General features: G+C 39.0%; 1 protein-coding gene across 5 annotated transcripts in view; it reads left to right on the top strand.

Annotated features, from left to right (window-relative positions):
- The window catches only part of LOC104593909 (uncharacterized), an 89,904-nt gene extending 74,087 nt beyond the window's left edge, over positions 1 to 15,817 (top strand). For 4 of the 5 annotated variants that reach the window (XM_088887794.1, XM_088887793.1, XM_088887792.1 and 1 more), the window contains one exon: positions 14,352 to 14,731. In XM_088887794.1, the coding sequence (XP_088743920.1) occupies positions 14,352 to 14,716 (365 nt within the window). In that variant the 3' untranslated portion in view covers positions 14,717 to 14,731. Of the gene's footprint in view, positions 1 to 14,351; positions 14,732 to 15,465 lie in introns of those variants that run through there. The other variant, XM_010254001.3, reaches the window with a different exon arrangement.
- The last annotated feature ends 4,830 nt before the right edge of the window (positions 15,818 to 20,647 follow it).

The raw sequence follows: 20,647 nt of genomic DNA, 5'->3' as shown, positions 1-20,647 counted from the left end.
AATTCAAGTGGATTCCTAGAAATGCAAACAGCTTGGCAGATGCCTCAGCTAAAATAGGAGCAATCAAGGAATGTTTGGATTGGGGTGAACGAGGTCTAGGATTCAGTTTGTAACTCTTGAATGCAATGCTATGGTTATTTGTGGAGCCAGTTTGGCTTTGTACTTATGGGCCAGTTACACTTTTAGGGGTAACTTGGTTTTATGCTAATGAAATTTTGTTATTTATTAGTAGGTTGAGAGACCAGGAGATTGAATTGGTTGCTTTGTTGTGAAAACCTCTTAATTCCTTTATTTTGCAACTTTTCAAACCAGATAGTCGGGTATGGACTCCTTATCCTAGAGGATTGTTTTCTTGTACCTTCTTTTTCATGACTTTGTGTTCTGCTCCCCCGGCCCAATCCTTCTCCCTAAAGAAATCTGATGTAGACCAATACTGCCCAAGGTTGGTGCTCTTTGGTTGGGAAGTTTTCTATTGGAAGTTAAAAGACATGGACAACCTGCAAGAAAGAAAGCCTTTCTTGTGTATTTCCCCAAACTAGTGTATCCTATGCATAGTTACGAGAGAGAGTTGCTACCACTTACTAATCTCCTTTCCTTTTGTTGCGGCATTTGGGAAAGGTTTTTCTCATTCTTTTGTTAGTAGCTTATTTGAATGTGCAACCTTATGTTGCCAAAGAGGAGGGTAGAGGGTAGAATCATATGGAGTTGTATCAAGGATACTTTGGTTTGGATGGTCTAGGAGGAGATAAATGCAAGAATCTTCCTTGGAGGGGAAAGAGATGTGGGTCAAGGTTCAAAGTATTGACACGTATCGTGCCCGTGGCTTCCCGATATGCCCCTACAGGGGTTGTATCAGGTCAGCCACTGTTTCAGAGGGTAGCCTGGCCTTAAACCAGCCCCTCTGAATCGATTTAGAAAAAAAAAGAAGTAAAACATAAAAAAAAGCACCGACACAGGCCGATACCGACGTATCGGCCCGTGTCGATATTTAGAACCTTGATGAGGGTGGGATTTTTTATTGCATTGTGCAAAGGGTTATACATTGGATAAAATCTTTGGAAACTTTCTCTTCACTTATGGTAATGTTTGGAGGAACTAGGAAGCTGTGGTAAAGAGTTCAACTAACAAATGAAGGGTTGTCTCAGCTTGGGTACCACCCAAAGAAGATTTCATTAAACTCAACTTTGATGGCAGCGATATAGGGAAACCCAAGGCTTTCTAGAATAAGCATTTTCGAAAATAAAGATGGACATATTATTACTTGGGTTTGGTCGGGGTGGGGGATTCCGAAAGATTACTCATTGAAGAGGATTTTAAACTAGTAGTTGGTTGGTTAAAGGAACTGGACACAGTGATATCGACCTACGGGGAGACTATGAAGAAAATGATATTTATATTAAAAATATAAAAGGACAAATTTGCCCTTAATATACATTGGATAGTGTACAAAATAAACTATTGTACAAGAAAGAAGGTAAAAGTACAAGAATGGCCCTTGTCTAACTCTCTTTATCTTTACTCCCCCTGAAACTGATGCTTAAGGATAAGCATTAGTTTGTTCATGAGAAATATATGTCGAGCCCAAGTCATTGCCATTGTCAGTAGAATTGCAAGTTGGAGGCCGAAGGGCACATGTGGAAGTGAATAGTACCCGCAAGAAGTAGATCGTGAATGAAGTTGCAATCAACTTTGATAAGTTTTGTGCCCTCATGGAATACAGGGTTTGATGCAATTTTGATTGCGCTTACATTGTCTGCAAAGAGAGGAATAGAGGGTGATGGCTCGTTGAGGATGTCATGTAGAAGAGCTTGGAGTCATAATTTCACTACACACTGAGGACATGGCTTTGCATTCAACTTCAGTGGAATATTTTAATACTATGTATTGTTTCTTGCACTTCCATGAAATGAGAGAGTTGCCCAAGAAAACACACCAACCTGTAGTAGATCATCGGGTGTTTGGGCATCTAGCCCAATCAACATTTGCATAGATAGTGAGGCTAATGGAGGCCATGAGATAAAGTCCCCCCTTCAATGATTTAAAAGGCATGCCTAGGTGCATAGGCGAGGTGCATTTTAGGGTAGGCGCCTTGCCTAGGTCCTATGTGCATCTCTTTGCATGCCTGGTGCACCTAGGCATGTGCCTGATGTGCCTTGTGCATTAGCCCAGGCATGTGCCTTTTTAAAATTCTGCGTTTTTTGCATTTTTTTGACCCTAACGGTTGGGTCGGGTGCTCTGCCCCTAGACCCTGTGCCATGCCCCTCGATTTGCTTTCTTCACTCACCGAAGCTCTGAGAACCCCTTATTTGGTAATGTTGTTCCTTCATTCATCCTACTAAAATATCTTCTTAAAAACAATTAAAATTATAAGATCATTATTTTTTTTTTGTGTGAGTGCTAAGAATTTAAGACCCTAACATGGACTTATTCGGGCATACCTCGAGGGACGTGGCACAAAGGTGGCTCGTAGAATTAGGAATGTAATATGTTTTACATCACATTAGCTACTTTAAGTAATGCAATTGAGGGAAAAAAGAGATTGTGGGTTTACTTGTTTGAAAATGTTTTATATGTTTGATTTTTTTTTTTTAATTCACATTTGAATATGCTTTCCATGTGAATGTTTATGTATTTTAATTTTAGATAATAGGTTTTTTAAAACTTTTATTTTAAAATTTAAAGTTTATATTTTTATTAATATTATGTTTAATATTTTTTATTTCTTTGCATTTTTTCTATTTTTTTGACATTTTTTATTTTATTTTTGCGCCTTGCTTCACAAAGGTGCATGCACCTTGCTTTGCACCTTGTGCCTCAGGCGCAAATTGACCCCTACGCCTTTTTTGCGCCTTGCACTTTTAAAACACGATCTCCCTTGTCTAATAACCTGATGGATTGTAGATAGGTGTGGTTGTCTTGGGGATGACACAAGAGGAGTCACTAAGTTTTAGATTTTTTTCCAATGGAGTGTCAATTGTCTTGGAGTCACTGAGGTTGGCCTTTCTAACAAGATCAACCGCATATTTATGTTGGTTCACAAAGTAACCCTAGGAATTATGGCTTATTTCAAGCCCCAAAAAATAAGTCAAAGGACCTAAGTCCATCTTGAAAGATTCACTAAGCAGTCATTTCAAATAAAAAACTCTTGCATCATTCCTTGTAATGAGTATATCGTCAACATTGAGAAGTAGAAACTGTCATCCCTGCTCCCAATGTAAGGTAAACAGGGAATGATCTGAAGAACTCTGAATAAAGCCGACATCAATGATAATAGGAGGAGACTTCATTTACACGGTCTCCTTCAATTTCCCATGTAGGAATGCATTCTTTACATCCATCTGATGAATTGTCCAATGTTTTGCTACAAATATAGCCAATAGGAGTTGTACTATGGTCATTTTTGCCTAGCCTTATGCAACAAGCCTAGCCTTGAACCTATCTAGGCTCCCATCAAACTTTAACTTCATAGACTAAACCCAGCGACTCCCAATGAGAGAGGCTTCAAGTGGAGCTTTAACTAGGTCCCATGTGTCATTCTCAAGAATGGCTTGGATCTCAGAGTCCATGGCATCTTTCCAATGTGGAATTGCTACAATTTGTTGTTAAGATATTGGATTGTCTGTGGTGGATAAAACAACAGGAAAGGACCTATGTTTGGTGAGAAACCATAGCGGTCAGGTGGATAAGAAATTCTAGAGGAACGGTGCAAAGTGGGTGCAATGGGTTTGGGTGGAGGATCATATGAACTTACAGGGATAGGTGGAGTAACTGGATCAATAGGTGGTGGTAGAGAGGAGAGGGGCATTGAGACTAATCACTGATGTAGACCGTTGCCTCCTGAGGTAACTCTGAAGTTGCTACAAGGGTGATGTCAGTGCACTTGGAGTATCTATAGAATCAAAGTTGTGCAACAAAGAGGTAGATGGAGTAGGAAATTTAACATGTTCGAAGAAAAATTACATAATGAGAAATCTGAATGCAGTGGGCTGTGGGATCATAGCAAAGAAATCCCTTGTGATCAGGGTTGTACCCCACAAAGGGACACAAAGTTGCCTATGCAATTAGCTTTGTACGTTCATGGGGTGGAAGGTGAATAAAGCACACATAGCCAAAAACTATGAGCATAGATAGGTTTGGAGATTTGTGAAAGATGCATTGAAAAGAAGTGTTATTTAGGACAGATGAAGGAAGAAGGTTTATGACATACACAACAATCCTAGTCACCTCCACCCAAAACCAGGAGGGTACATGGGAATCTTACAAGAGGGTTATGACTACACTCAAAATATGTTTATTCTTTCTTTCTGCCACCCCATCTTGTTGTGGAGTATCATGAAAGGATTTTTGGGGTTGGATTCCTTATTGTTTCAAGTAGATATGAAAATCCCCATCAAAGTACTTTCCCCCTAAATTGGACTGTAGTACACATCTTGGCTTCAAACTGGGTGGAAACATAAGCCTGAAATTGTTAGAATATAGGATAAACTAAACTTCTATCTTGTGGAGAAAATAAGTCCAAGAAACTGTGTAGTTAATATAATAGTTTCAAAACATTTGTATCCCAATCTAGAAATAACTGGAGACAACCATACAACACTATGTATTAAATAAAAAGGAGTTGTAGCATGTCTAAAATGAAAAGGAAATAATAAAATATGGCTCTTGCATAAACCACGGGTAATGCATGCTTTACTAATATTTTTAAGAGAAGCCATAGAAATTGAACTTTCAAAAGCAAAGAACTAACCGAGTTTCTTAGAAAAGGGTGACAAAGGCATTTATGCCACAAGTGCCGATCATTATTACAATTAAAAGACTCGAAACCAGAAGTAGTAGAAAGCAACCAAGAAGTAGAAATAGAATCAGCTTTCTTCTCAAACTCCAGAGTAAACAAGTTAGTGGTTAACTTGGGTACAAATAAGGTTTTGGGTAGGTGAAAATAAGACTTAGAGGTAGATAAATGTAAATCATCACAACCAAGTATATCTAATTTTCCATCGATTGCAATAACAATGTGTTTATTAGGGAGATGGGCTTTGGGATACTGACCAAATGTGGCCCCCGTCATGTGGTTAGAAGTGCCAAAGTCAATAATCCAACGGTGATTTGATGAAGGGCAGTAGGTAGGAGACTTACTAGATAGACCAATAGCAAAAAATGCGGAAGAGATAAACGAGGACATGAGCTACGAATCCTTTCTTCAGACATACAACCAGAAGTATCATTCTGTCTAGAGCCACTGAAGCAATAGAAGAGGCATTTGAACTCTTTATGGAAGTATGATAAGCTTTATAGGTTCCTTTATTTTGATTTGACCCACCACCTTTTTGTGGTTGAATGCGACATTCTATAATGACATGTCCGGACTGTTGGCAACAAGTACATGTGTTCTTCTTCTTTCTGTGTGAGGCAACATGCCCAAACGCCTTGCATTCATGGCACTGTACTTGGGAAAAATCCTTCTTCTCCTTAGGTTTTGTTGCAAAACAGCATCTAGTTTGAATCTTTTCTTCCATCAAGAGTAGTTTGTGTAACAAACCTAGCTTTTGCTCTCAAGATTTCCCCAAGGACAGTATCCAGATCAGGGAGAGTCCCTCGACTAAGAATATTAGACTTGACAACTTCAAATACAGGTCTGAGATGCATTAGGATTAGGAAATGCATAATCTTCCTTCTATCAAAATGCTCTTTCAGACACTTAACACAACAATCTGAAGGATCCTTTCCCATATGCACTAGCTCATACTCTGTCCAGAGATTAATTCATCCTACATGGTATTCCTGAACTTTCCTTTCTCCTCGATGACATGAAAATATATCAACTTCTATTTGGTATTGTCTATGGGTGTTTGATTGTTGATATACTTTCTCTAGGTACTCATACATCTCACATGCAGTCCAGTATCCCCTCATAGGAATTGCAGTATCAATTTTAACTGATCGTAGGATCCATGATGCAATTTTTGTATTATCAATCTTCCATTGATTAAGGGCCTTGGTATCTGAATCATCAGGTTTAATTATAGACCCATCCAAGTATCCCCAAAGTCCATTTACCTCAACATGGAACGAAAATTAAACTTCCATAAAGCATAGTTCATACCATTGAACTTGATAGGGAGAACATCCATTCTTTTTGACGCCATTAAAAACAGCAGCGCACACTTTCAAGAGAGTAGAAAGACTTCAAGTCAGAAAGTAGAGAGAAGTACCTTTCAGTAGATGTCCAGAAAAGGAAATTGTATCAGTCTTCCGAACCCAAAAATGGATCAAAACCCTTCTAGATCAAACCCGATCCAAACCAAACCAAAGAGCATCAATAGTACTCCTCTAGGTGACACCGGTTCTAAAGATTTAGGCCGATCTGATGTTTCTAAGAGGAGATCTGAGAAGAAAAGTATTTCTGATGGTGCAACAGTCCAGAAAACTGGTCTGTATAGATCTTCTCAAAGCAGCCCTAATAAAGAGATTCAAGGGCACTTGAAGGTTTCCCAAATACTGTTAGGGAGACCCCAAAAGCGCAGAAAGAACACAGGTATAAACAAAGCTTTCAGATCGTGACCTGCTTTGATACCATGTCGGAGTCAGATTGGGAGAGAGAGAGAGAGAGGGAACAACAGTTGGTGGGTGTGTCAAAAGTGACTGTCGACACCCAAGTGAATGATATTTATATTAAAAAGGATAAAAGGACAAATCTTCCCTTAATATACATAAGATTGTGTACAAGAAAGAAAGTAGTAGAAATTGCTGATAACTGATTCAGATGAATGCCTTGTGAAGAAAAGAAGAAGAAGCTGAAAGGTTTCAGCAATAGAGAAGATGAGAGAAGAAGGAAAGAGAGTGGGATGTCGCCAGAATTGAATAGATCTGGCCGCCAACCCCTCTTGATTTATCTACTTAAAATAAGAGGATGAAAGATTACAAGAATACCCTTAATAGTGCAGCTACTTTAAGTAGCTGAACAGTCACAACTCACAACTTCAAATAACATAAAGTAATGGGCCTAAGGACCAATAACTTCCTAACTTAACAACTTAACTAAAAAATAAAAAGCTGGGCCCAATAACTTAAAATCAGCCCAAACTCAATACTCCCCCTCAAGTTGGGAGTAAATGTCACACATTCCCAACTTGCGTAGATTGTGCTCCAGCTTGTTTCTTGCAACACCTTTTGTAAGAACATCAACAAGCTGCAAATCAGAAGCATGTATGGGAGACAAACTTCCCCTGAAGTCACCCTTTCTCTTATGAAATGTTTGACCATTTCAATGTGCTTTGTCCTATCATGCTGAACTGGTTTGTGGGCAATTTTAATTGCTACCTGATTATCACAGTACAACATCATAGGTTCTTCTACCTCAATACCAATTTTTCCTAACAAGGAATGGGTCCAGAGAAGCTCTGAAACTCTATGTGCCATGGCTCTGTACTCAGCTTCTGCACTTGACCTTGCCACAACTGTCTGTTTCTTACTTTTTCACGAAACTAGATTACTCCCAACAAGAGTGCAAACTCTTAATGTATATCTCCTGTCATCAAGGCATCCTGCCCAATTAGCATCTGTGTGAGCCTCTACCTTCAACTGTCCATGGTTAGCAAATAGTATGCCTCTATTTAGGTGTCCCTTCAGATAAGCAAGAATCCTGCCAATAGCCTCCCAATGTCGGACTCGTGGGGCATGCATGTATTGACTCACCACACACACTGCATAGGAGATGTCTGGTCTTGTTATACATAAATATAGCAGCCGCCCCACAGGTCTCTGATATCTCCCAATGTACTTTACCAGCTCACCTTCTGATGCATTAATTTTGTGATTTTGAGCAATAAGAGTACTGGCTGCCTTTGTTCTAAGTTTCCTTGTTTCTTGTAAAAGGTCCAGAACATACTTCATCTAAGAAATAAAAATTCCATGCTTTGATCTTGCAACCTCATTGCCCAAGAAATACCTCAGCTCCCCAAGATCCTTAATTTCAAATTCTCTGTGTAGATTCTTCTTCAAAATGTCAATCTCACTCGGGTCATTTCCTATAACTACAATTCCATCCACATAAACAATCAGAATTGACTTCAGGGACCCCCATGCTTTGATCTTGCAACATCAATGCCCAAGAAATACCTCAGCTCCCCAAGATCCTTAATTTCAAATTCTTTGTGCAGATTCTTCTTCAAACTGTCAATCTCACTCAGGTCATTTCCTATAACTACAATGCCATCCACATAAACCATCAGAACTGACATCAGGGACCCCCTCCACTTCACAAACAAGATATGGTCTGATTGAGTCTAAGTATAGCCAAAAGCAATCAAGGCCTTCCTGAACCTATCAAACCATGTTCTGGGAGACTGTTTTAGACCATAAAGAGACTTCTTCAATCTTCATACCTTCCCTTTTTCAACATCATTGTAGAAACCAGTAGGAAGATCCATATACACTTCTTGCAAATCCCCATTGAAAAAGACATTTTTTACATCAAGTTGGAAATGGGGCCAAGAGTATGTAGCAACAAGAGAGAAGGATCTGAACAGAAGTCATCTTTGCAACTGGTGCAAAGGTCTCTAAGTAATCAATGCCATAGGTTTGAGTGTACCCTTTTGCAACCAGTCTGGCCTTATACCTCTCTATCATTCCACCTGCCTTGTATTTAACTATATAGCCCATCTGCATCCAACAATCTCCTTGCCCTCTGGTAGATCCACAATCTCCCATGTCTGATTCTTAATCAAGGCTTCCATTTTTTCCTACATAGCTGTCTCCCATTCAGGTTTGAGAGAGCCTCACTGACACCCTTGGGTATAGACACTGAGTCGAGGGAAGCAAGGAAAGCTCGATAAGAAGGACAAAGCCCACTGTAGGATAGATACTGTGAGATACAATGAGCAATACACTTTCTCTTCCCTTTTTTGAGTGCAATACGAAGGTCCAGGTCATCTGTAATGGGATTAGTAGAATCAATAGGAACTGAAACATTAGAGGGATCAAGAAGAATACCTATATCCATGTCAACCGAATCTGGAGTCTCCAAGGAACCGATAGGAAGTGATGTGGGTTTTTTTGCAATGGGATTAACCTCCTTGTAAAGTTGTAGGTGTTGTCGCTGAGAAACAGGACGCAAGGGAGGTGGTAAGGTAGGTGACATAGGAGGATCAAGCACAGGACTGGACACAGGAATTGGAACCGGAAGAGGAATAGACTGCTCACTTACTTCTCCAAAACACTCACCCTAAGAACAACCCTTTGGGAAAAAAGATGTGGACTCAAAAAAAGTGACATCTATAATAACATACCGACTCCCAGAGACTGGGTCATAGCAACAATACCCTTTTTGATTCTTTGCATACCCAAGAAAAACATACTTCTTTGCCTTTGGATCAAGCTTCGAATGGTGAGGACCAAGAACATGAGCAAAACAAACACAACCAAAAATCCTGAGAGGGATGTGGAACATCCCCCCCTCAAGAAGGAGAGGAGGCTAAATGGGGTGCTGAATCCAAGGACATGAGAGGATACCCTATTAATCAAAAAGACTGCTGTGAGGATTGCGTCACCTCAAAACCGAACTAGAACTATAGATGTGATCATCATGCTCCTTGCAATGTCAACAATGTGTCTGTTTTTCCTTTCTGCTACACCATTCTGTTGTGGACTGTAAGAACAACTGCTCCGATGGATTACTCCATATTCTAACAGATACAAAGTAAGGTTCTTCTCAAAATATTCCTTGGCATTGTATGATCTGAACACCTTCACTTGTACTGCAAACAATGTTAGCACAATCTGATGAAACTGTCGGACCAAGGACAATACCTCATCACGGGATCTCATCAAGTAAATCCAAGAATACCGAGAAAATTCATCCACAAATAAAAGAAAATATCTGTAACCACCCGTAGAAGGAACATGGTATGGTCCTCACACATCAATATGAATAACATCAAAAGTAGGACACCTTTTATTACTAACATTAAACGAATGTCTACAATGTTTTCCAAGCTGACAGATTTCACACTCTAAGCTAGACAAATTAACAGACTCAAATAATTTCGGAAACAAGAAACACATAAGGAAAAGACATGTCTGAAACGATTATGCCAAAGCATAATCTGACCCATAGACTCTGACTCAAGGTGAGGATGAAGCTTCTAGCAGGGATCTTTCGTGTGCTTAGGCTTCTTACAGTAGTCACAAATTAGATCCTTCTTATCTTCATTCCTTATTTCACTGCCACCTCGTTCACTCTGTTTAGGTTTCACAATACTGACCATGGCTGCCTGCTCAAGACCCGAATTCTTCATCATCACATTCCTCCTACTCTCTTCCCCTGATACAAAGGCATATGCCTGAGAGAGAGTAACACTATCTCTGGAAAGGATATGTTGCCTTGCAATGTCATACTCGGGATTAAGGCCAACAAGAAATCCAAAAACCCTATTCTTCTCTAAGAGCGTCTGGTAGGCAGTTGCATCCTTAGTAGTTTCCCAAACCATTGTCTCCAGATGGTCAATCTCCTGCCACAGGGTTTTAAGGGCCGAAAAATAAACAACAATAGGTTTATCTCCCTGTCTGGTAGCAATAACCTGGTTCCTCAACTGATAGGCCGTAGCAACATTTTCACTCTATGAGTAGGTTTCTACAACCCAATCCCAAATTTCATTAGCTGTATTTGCCCACACAAAGTTTTTACTTATATGGGGCAGCATAGAATTGCACAACCAAGTCATTACCATATAATTTTCCTATACCCGTCAGGAGCTGTTAGTCTCGGGTTTCACTTCCTCACCAGTGATATACCCCAACTTCCCACGAGCACCAATGGCCTTCTTTGCAAATTGTGACCATCCTAAAAAGTTTGTACCATCCAATTTAATTGTAGTGGTGGTTCCAACCCCGAAAGGTCTCCGACACCTCCTTTCCCTTGTCCCATTTCACTTCCCGGTTTGTTTTCAACTCTGTGACCCTCCATTATTTCCAACAAAGGGTTAGAAAATCACTCTGAGATGAAGAAAAAAGAAATAATTCTGTCAGGCACCACACACACCCTTCTGGAACCCTAGGTGGTCCTCCCACAAAAGATTCCCTTTTAACAGGAGTGGGAGAAGAGAAAGAAGCAGTTGCTCCCTCGAGAGGCCTCCAAAACAGATGGGACTTGAACCGCCCCCTTCAGAAAACTCCAAGGAACCCTAAAAAAATTAGGGTGCCACTTCCTAGGTTAAAATTGAAGAGTCCTATAGAAACAGGACTCTCCCCCTTTCTCTAGTTCTTCCTGAATTTGATGTGAAACTCTAGACCAGCTATAGGGCAGAACAGATCCACCAAAGAAAATCCAAAAATTGGGCTTACCTAAGGTCTTTGATCAGCCTCTCATATCACCATGCAGTTGGTCGATCTAGGGCTGCATGATAGAGCACCTCAAGAAACCTTTGGCCTGGCTCTGATACCAAGTAGAAATTGCTGATAACTGGTTCAGATGAATACTTTGTGAAGAAAAGTAGAAGAAGCAGAAAGGTTTCAGCAATAGAGGAGAGAAGAAGAAAAGAGTGGGATGTCGCCAGAATTGAATAGATTTGGCTGCCAACCCCTCTTGATTTATATACTTAAAATAAAAGAATGAAAGATTACAAGAATACCCTTAGTAGGGTGGCTACTTTAAGTAGCTGAACAGTCGCAACTTAAAATAACATAAACTAATGGGCCTAAGGCCCAATAACTTTCTAACTTAACAACTTAAATAAAAAATAAAAAGTTGGGCCCAATAACTTAAAATCAGCCCAAACTCAACAAAAGTAAAAGTACAAAAATAGCCCTCGACTAACTCTCTTTATCTCTACATTTTCTTCCCTATTTCACTTCCATTTCCTAATTTGTACATCCATCACCAGTAGTCTATGTTACGTTGTTAAGCTTTCTCCTGGAACAACTTTGCAATCCTTGCACATCATTTGATATATCCTCATAAGGAAAAAAGGTGTTTAAAATTGCCATTATCATAAGTTACTACTATAAATCCTTCATGCATCATATAATATCGTATACTTCTTTACCTATCAAAAAGAAAAAATGTCTTATACTTCTTTCCCTACATGCCCATTTAAGTCTCCTATAAAAATCTTCTTTTCATTTGGAATTTTTTGGATTAATCCTTCTAAGTTTTCCCAAAATTGTCATTTAATGTTTTCCTCTAGACCCAATTTAGGTGCATAAGCATTAATTATGTTAACGATTTCCTCACCTAAAACAAGTCTGATTAAAATTATTCTGTCCCCAAATCTTTTAACATTTATAATTTCATTTTTTTTTTTAAATCCTTATCTACTGTTATTGCTTGACCATTTAATTTATTTACCTCTTCCGTAGACCATAATTTGTAAACATCAATTTCTTTAGCTTTTTTATGCTTCCATTTAATTTCCTGTAGACATGAAATATTATTAACCCTTGTACTCTTAATAGTGTCTACTAATTTCATAGTTTTTTCTGTTAATGTTCCTACATTCCAAGTGGTTAAAACTTAAATGAGGTCGTTTTTCTTGGACTAGCTTCTTTATCCGCCCCCGTCTAGAAGGATGCAGAACCATTGCCTATTTGACACCACAACCAGGTGTTATCGTGGCAGGCCACTCACGGGGACCATCCTAGTAAGCCCTTGCCCACTTTACACTACACTTTGGTTAAGGTGTAGTGTGTTGTTTCTGGAGAACGTCCTAGTATTAGCATGAAAAGACAAATTAGGGTCCATATCATGAGAGTTTGTCTAAAGTTTTAGTGCCGACTGCCAACCTGATGCACCCTCCTTTATCTGGGCTTGGGAGCGGCAATGTAAGACAAGCTCACAGTAGTGGATTTGGCATGAAATATGACATAATGCAAATATATTCTATATTATTTCTAATAATTAGGGATACAAAATTAAAGATTTAAATGAATTTGTGGTTGACCAGGTTGACTAGTCATTAATTGATTAGTCGACCTGGTTCATGTTTAGTGGTCCTAGGTGACCACATCATGAGTATCAACTGGCCAGTTAGTGATGTAGTCAATCTAGCCTTCAATTGACTAGTTGATTGGCTAGTCAATGACTAGTTGATGTATTGTGTAGACATTCAGGACTGCTATCAGTCTTGAACCCTAATGGATTTCAGGTTCGAAAATAGAAGAAAAGGTATAGATAAGAGAGGAGAAAGAGAGAAGAGAGAGCGGTAGAACACAAGAGTTGAAAGGAGGAACAGAAGCATAATGTTCTGCCGCCGCCACTTTATTTAGTATTTATAGGTTATGCTCATTACATGGAAAGGACAGATCTGCCCTTAGTATTTACATAACAAATAAAATAAAATAAGACTGAAATAAATAACTGACATAACTAACTGATCACCAGCTAACCTTAGAAAGACTAGAACACCTTCTACCCTATGAACACAGTGGGACCGTAGCTGTGGGGCCCACATCAGTGTTCTCTACATATTGATAACACCAAGTAGGTAGCCACCTCTAAAGAGTTACATGTACTATGAATGCAAAATGTGGATATTGAAGATTTTGACTGAACTTTTGCATATTGTGAAGTGCTGAGGTGAGTATTTTCACTTAGAGTGATTCCGTTTGCTGATTGAGAGTTTTCTGTTTCTTTCTCTACAAGTTTTCTGATTTTAACATTGATCAGCTATTGATGACTAGAGAAGATTTTATTTAATGACCTGATTCGAAGTTTTTGGCATCAATGATAGCTTCCTAAATGCAAGCTGCTTAAACTTGATATTCAGAGTGTAATTTTTTGTGGGAAAATTTGGACTGCAAGTTAGGTTGCCCGAGTTGAAAATTTTCAACTACATTGAGCTCTGATTTGGGCTTGGGGACCAATTAAAAATTTAACAAATACTCTGCCCCACCTGAACCAATTTACATCCCTAGAGAAAATTACCAGTCTGTTCAATTAGTACTTAGTTTTTTTTTTTATCAATAAATTAGTACTTAGTTTTGTAATTTGCAGATGTTAACTCAACCTAAAATTGGTTCATTAAAAGACCAAACTGCCTTCTTTGACCAAGGAGTTCAAATATTTTAGACTTGCAAATCCCAAATACAGTTATTTGTTGTTAGTGAGCCAATTGATCATTTTTTCAACCAAAATTGGAATTTTATTTTTCTGTGAAACATCTGTCAATACATTTACTTTGTTCAATGATGGTTGATTTTTCTATTGGATGTTTCTCCTGAACTGCCACTGAGACCATGTCCCTTTTCAATGGACTGGGCAAGGATGACAACTGCCTGATCTCTTTTCTTGTAGTAGTTTGGTAGATTTAGAAGCTTACCATATAAGAGAATGACATACTTTTTAATGAGACTGACAGGAATAACGAGTAATTGGTTTTGCTTGTTGGAAACTTCATTAGTGCCGAGGCTTGATCAACTATGCATGTGGACTCTGACTCTGATATCTCTTCTGAAGTCTACTTTTGATGAAAAGATGTTATGTACCACTCTGCTAGCTTCTGTTTCTTTTTTATTTGTTAAAAGATCTAGTAATGAAGTAGCTCATGCCTTGACAGAACGGGGTTTTCAGTATCATGGCTGCTTTAGTTTTAACTGTTCAGAGTGGATTTGTGAGTTTCCATATATAATCTGCTGTTTTTCTGTTTGTTTGATTAATGAAATCACTCATTTTATTGAGCCCCCCCCCCCAAATAACAAATTTCAAGGTTCACAAAATAAGTGAGACCACGCATTTGTGCTTACCAATGATTTAAGGCAGTTGTTTTGTTCCATGTATGTTAAATGGACTTTAACATGCAAGCTCCCTGGAGTAGCTTCTCTTGCTCAACTTGAATTAAATGTTCTCTTGACTATTGTCGCATCATTGTGAGGGTTAATGGGCTATTTAATGAGCTGTCATCAAGTTTTTTACTTTTTTCCTTCTTTTTAAATCATTTTTGTTGTAGTTGGGATTTGGGAGCAGAAAAAGCATTTTGTGAAAAATAAAAAGAGAATGGTTTATGAAGGAAGAATGGGCTGTGATACTGCAAATACCTACATACATAGAAATAAAGAGTGCTTTGATTTTACTGTCATTTTTGACTTTTGTGATTAAATATAATAAAGCCAAGCCAGTTTGGTCCTTGTGTTTCACCAATGGAACAGTGTAAAACAGTTGAAATTCATAAAGGCGACACTTGTAGGACATTTACAAACATTAAAGCACTGAAAAAGAAAAGACTGCAATGAAGCAGCTTCTGTTAATTTTTCTATTTTTGCTATTGACGTTTGAGAAATAAATGTGTAATACATGCATGTTCTAGTTCCATTGCATTTTTAATTGATGTTAGCTTTGTTTTGTCTCCAGAATCTACCTATAATTTGTTTATAGAGTCTAAATGGAACAACCTTTTAATTTCTCCTGCTGTATTCATCTTGATAATATGTTCAGCGGTTCAACCTTTCTTGAATGCGTTTAATCAACTTTGGCAGGTAAAAGAACAAGTGCTGGGGAAGATGCTCCAGACGAAAATCGTGATTTAGAAGGATTTGTTGAAGCCTCCAAAGAGTCTGTTGCACCTCATGTGTCATCCAGGGGGAAGAGCACATCCACTATGGTACCAAGGGCTGTTGTCCGACCCCTTGGGTGGGGCAAGAATGAACCAAGGACTGAAGGAGATGAGAAGCCAAAATCAAATGATGAATTCAGGAAAATGTTCCTCAAAACTGAGTGACAATTCAGGAAATATCCAGTCTTGAGTGTGATTTTGCTTGTTAAGTGAATATTCAATTATTCAGTTATAATCTATAAAAATATAAACAGCTGGATCTTGCAGTGGTTTAATACTTTCATTATATGCTATGGTTTGCGATGAACAATACATTTGCTCCAGGCTAAGCGCTGTATCCTGCAAGATTACGTACTTGCTTAGAGGAGCAACTAGACCAGTTTGCGAGACGGGCTAGGCTGTCTTTGTATTAACATAAAACATTCAGCCCGAGCCTGAGCCCGGTCCGACCATTGGGCTTAGGTCTTGTGCTGAGTCTGGCCCTGATATAAAGCCTGAAGCCTGACTAGAAAGATGGGAAAAATGTTTTTTTTTTTTTTTTTTTTTACTTTAATTTATTTATATTAAAAAACTTCAAAACTCAAATGCACTTATGCACCTCACAGGTTCACACACATCCCCCGTGCATTTGAGACTCTGGATCTCTTGCCCACGAGAACTCTGCCCATGCCTACCCACAATGCACTACCCCCGTGAAATGGAAACATCTCCCCTTGCATAATACTATTTTGAGGATGAGATGTTTTCCGTGTATGGCTGAGATAAACGTGGGCAGAGTTCTCGTGGGCAGATCCGGACTTTGCATTTGAAACGTTTCCCATAGTGTGCCCAATACATCGCGTGGGGAGGCCATCCAAACTCATCAGTGCATATCAACAGATGTATCAGTTTTTCAACCCGCCGATACTCAAAATTTGTGTATTGAATCAGCTTTGGCAGTGCATACCGAAAAACATAAACAAAAGCAAAAAACTTTTGTGGAAACTCTTAACCTCCATGCGGTTATACCATTTTGTTTTCCTAATTCGAAAGAACCATCCTGTTGCCATTTACGACTTTGCCAAATATTTGCTACGTGCTTTATCAGCACTTGATGGAGCATTCATTTTATTGTTCACAATCATTCATGGGTTCTCTTTGTGAACTACAGTCCATCTCTAGTGGTGTAAAGAACATTTGCATGCAGAATATCATAATCAGCATCATCCATATTCGGTCCATGCTTGACTTTGTGCTTCTTTTTTTTTGTAATTTTGACCTCTTTCAGGCAAAGATTACTCATTGATGTAATGCAGCAATAAGAGAGTGAAGTGCCAAAGACGAGTCCAGATCTGCTCCTTACAATGTGTGCCTTACACTGACCTCACAGCATGTCTTGGCCATACATTGGGAACATATCCTGTACTTATATTTATTGTTCATGGGAGATGTTCCCAATTCAGGGTGGGATGCAACTGTAAAGTTGGTTTGAGGCGTGCTGTGTGAAGCAGATCCCAATTCGCCAAAGACTAAGTACACACATGAGTAATGGAGAGGGCATATTTATAAAAGATAAGCCCTGCTATCGGTGAGTAATGTCACTCAAGGTTCAAAATATCGATATGCCCGATGCGTCAATAGAGGTGTATTGGTAGTTCTAGTTTACTTTTTTTTTTTTTTTCCAAATCCGGTTCTGAGGGGTTGTTTAAGGTCTGTCCACCCCCTGAACTGGTCAAAGCCCCGATACATCCTGTAGGGGCATATCAGGAAGCTCCCGATACTTCCACAAGAACAGATGGACCGAGATCAGATTCAGTCCTTACAAGACTGCTCACACCGTTCTCAGTCCCTTGTAGCCTTGCATTGGGAATATTTCTTTACTTGTATGATTCTTTTCATGGGAAGATATTCCAAATGCAAGGCTGTAAAGGACTGTTTGAAAGGTGTAAACACGATCTTTTGAGGATGAAATCCGATTTGAGATGGACCCACGGTGGTAAATTTTTCATCTTCCAGAACTTCCAAGTGGATCACCAAATACCAGTGGGTTCAAGGAAGATTGTGTTAGCTCTTGCAGAATGAGCTTGCAAGTCCAAGCCATTTGTAAATCGCCCATGTGTATTACATCTCCACACCACCTCATCCTCAGTAGAGCTGTCAATTGGGATCAGAATAGAGGTAGTATGCATACCTCTACCGAAAGAATCTCTGCAGCTCCTGGATTTTCCAGCGATTAGGATCCAAGTTATAAAATGGGAAGAGTTAGTAACAGTATAAATGTCATTTCCGAAGGAGGCATAGATTGATCAGCCATTTCCAACAATCCACGGAGTCTCTCTGCTTTAGGGTTCATTCGTTTTTTGGATTTTGAAACTTGAGAGGGTAGAAAGTTGGTCAATGGAATTTTGGTTTTCATTGACTAAGAGTTCTGTTTTCAGATTTATGGAGGGTCTACAGAAAATTTATTTTCCCTGAGTATCACCTACCTGGGTAAGCGATACCCATCTCCCAGAACTTTCCCACCGAGAGAAAAATTGCCAACACTTGGGCAGAACAAAATTGCCCCTTTTAATAATGGCTTTTAATGGCTAAAACGGGCATTGTCCTATTTACCTGAGAAATAAAAGAATTATGAGTAAATGCACTTACCTGAGTAAATGTTCCCTGAGAAACACTTACCCAGATAAGTAACTTCCCGAAAAGCGAATGTGGCCTTAGATTAATTTACACATGATTTCCCTGTTCAACGAACAATTCCAACCAGTAACTTCTACTATGGTAATTGTCCAATGCCCGAATCAAGTTATAAAACATAATTTGTGGCTAGTTATGGATAGTTTGGTCCGAGACTGGAAGTAAGTTCATAAATTGTCCTTGAGCGCAAAGTTGTCGTAAAGTTTGAAGTCTGGTAGTGTTTGGGGCACTCCAAGGGGGCCAATGATTCAAAGTTCAACCTGACTTGAGCATCATGGGCTAGGACAGGCAGGGCTTAACACCTATTATGAGGGCTATAGTCCAGGCAGGGCCTGGATGTATATGGGCCCGGGATGGGCTTTGGGCCTATGGGCAACTGCTTGGTTTCAAAGAAGCCCACCTTTCTTTCTGATGTATTGAAATATTTGAGCAATTACTTCCCTCCTTTTACAGTGAAAGCACAGTTTTTCAATCCACCCTTGTAAATGGGTCTAGTATTAGCTTTCTGTTTTTGGGCCTTAGATTTATCCATCCTTAGACAGTTGGCCTTTGTCAAGGTACAAGATATATGCTGAGATATGTTTGAAGATCGCATGAATTATGGATACATACTTCAGGGAAATTCGAATGGATCTTATAAATGCATGATGAATAACACTAAATCTAAATCTCAAATAGTTATAAAGGAATTATAGACACATATAAAAAGCATATTTGAATAGTTTATGGGAATTATGAATTACGGGGATGCAATTAGGAAATGTTGGAAAACGATGGAAAAGTAAAGACAATCAAAGATAAACTTAAGGAAACCATATTAATCCTTGGCCATGCCCAACTACTTGTTAATCTGAATAGATGTTTGAACCATAGTTGGGTTTGATTTGAGCACATTCAAGGAAATCTGTCTAAGTCCAACATTTCCAATCTTTGACATTTTGGATTTTGCAAAATAACCTGATTAATCTAATTCACCTGTTACTAGTATTAGTTCTGTTTTCACTTGGAATGGTTAATACCAATGCAGTTTTTATCCATATGGAGTTTGGTTTGGTGGCCAGACTCTTCCCAATTGGCCTACTATTAAGTTAATCTCTCTATGTTATGTGCCATTCAAGAGAGAATATCTAATGTGGTGATTTACTTATTCATAGTAAACGTTAATATGAGTCCAATCTCTTTGGAAAGATCATAGAATTCTTTACTCTCTATTTGTTTGCAGTGCAAATCTCAAATGGATATAAAATTTGCACCTAGTTCAGTTTTGCATCCTTTTGTTTTTAATTTTGATTTGCACTATTGATATAAAATTTGTTCTTTTTGTTTGGTTTGGAAGGAGTACAAATACAAATGTGTACAATACAAATATATACAGAATATAAGGTTTTGCAGTCTACAAATTTGCATTTGTACTCACTGGCTCTGCAAATCTTTCTTCTTACCTCACTCTCAAAGAAATAACCCTTTTCTTTTCCTTAATTCTCTTTCATAGGACCAAGGTTCAAAGTATCGATACGTAACAGTCCGTATCAGCCGATACGTATCGTGCCAATGGCTTCCCGATATGCCCCTTCAAGAGTTGTATTGGGTCAGGCCATGGTTTAGAGGGTAGTCGGGCTTTAAACCTCAGTTTTGAAAAAAATAAATAAAACCTAAAATAGGCATGTCGGCCTATGTCAATACTTTGAACCTTGCATAGGACAACATTTCATTTTTTATTTCACTTCGGACAAACAAACAAGATAAAATCAAATATGAAGCAAAAATAAACTAGAATTTGCAAAACATTTGCACTCTCATGCACTTACACCACACCAGTGCGAATGAAATTTGTACCACAAACAAATTGAGCCTTAAAGTTTAGTTTGGAGGCCCATTTTGACTGACAAACCAGTGTTCTTTGTGAGTGGTGTCACATGCAATGCTATGCTACAGGGTGAGTATGAATGTCAAAGAACACTCCCTCATGTAACTATGCAAGAGGGCCCTTGGTTTGAATTCAAAACCTCAACATGAGCAAGTTCCTAAATTGTTGAGAACTAGGAAGGTGCAACCCTAAAAAGTGGACATCTGATCTTATTAATGTTGAACAAGGAAGGTGCAACCAAAGGAGAGCCAGGTGCAACCCTAAAAAGCAGGGAGTAACACTGCTGTCAGTAAGGAAACAAAAAGTAGAGGAGAGGAGAGGAAATAGTAGTAGCGAGTACAGCAGACACACTAGACAGAGCAGTTGTGTGGAGATTCGGGAAATCATGAAAGTCAGAATTAAGGGAGTGGAACAGACAAGGGCTGTCTGTTGCTGGCGTGGCTGGAGGCCATTGGAGAGGATGGAGGAGAGAGAAAGTTGGTCGGGTGGGACCCACAATCAAGTGAATTTTGCATCGGATTCAACAAGGGTGGTGTTGTCGTTTAGTGTGGCAGCAGAATTGCAG

This window comes from Nelumbo nucifera, chromosome 5, assembly GCF_055504915.1.
Source record: "Nelumbo nucifera cultivar China Antique chromosome 5, China Antique-T2T, whole genome shotgun sequence".
In the NCBI taxonomy this organism is placed as follows: Eukaryota; Viridiplantae; Streptophyta; class Magnoliopsida; order Proteales; family Nelumbonaceae; genus Nelumbo; species Nelumbo nucifera.
The sequence above is the reverse complement of the archived record's forward strand: the minus strand, read 5'-3'. Positions and strand labels throughout refer to the sequence as shown.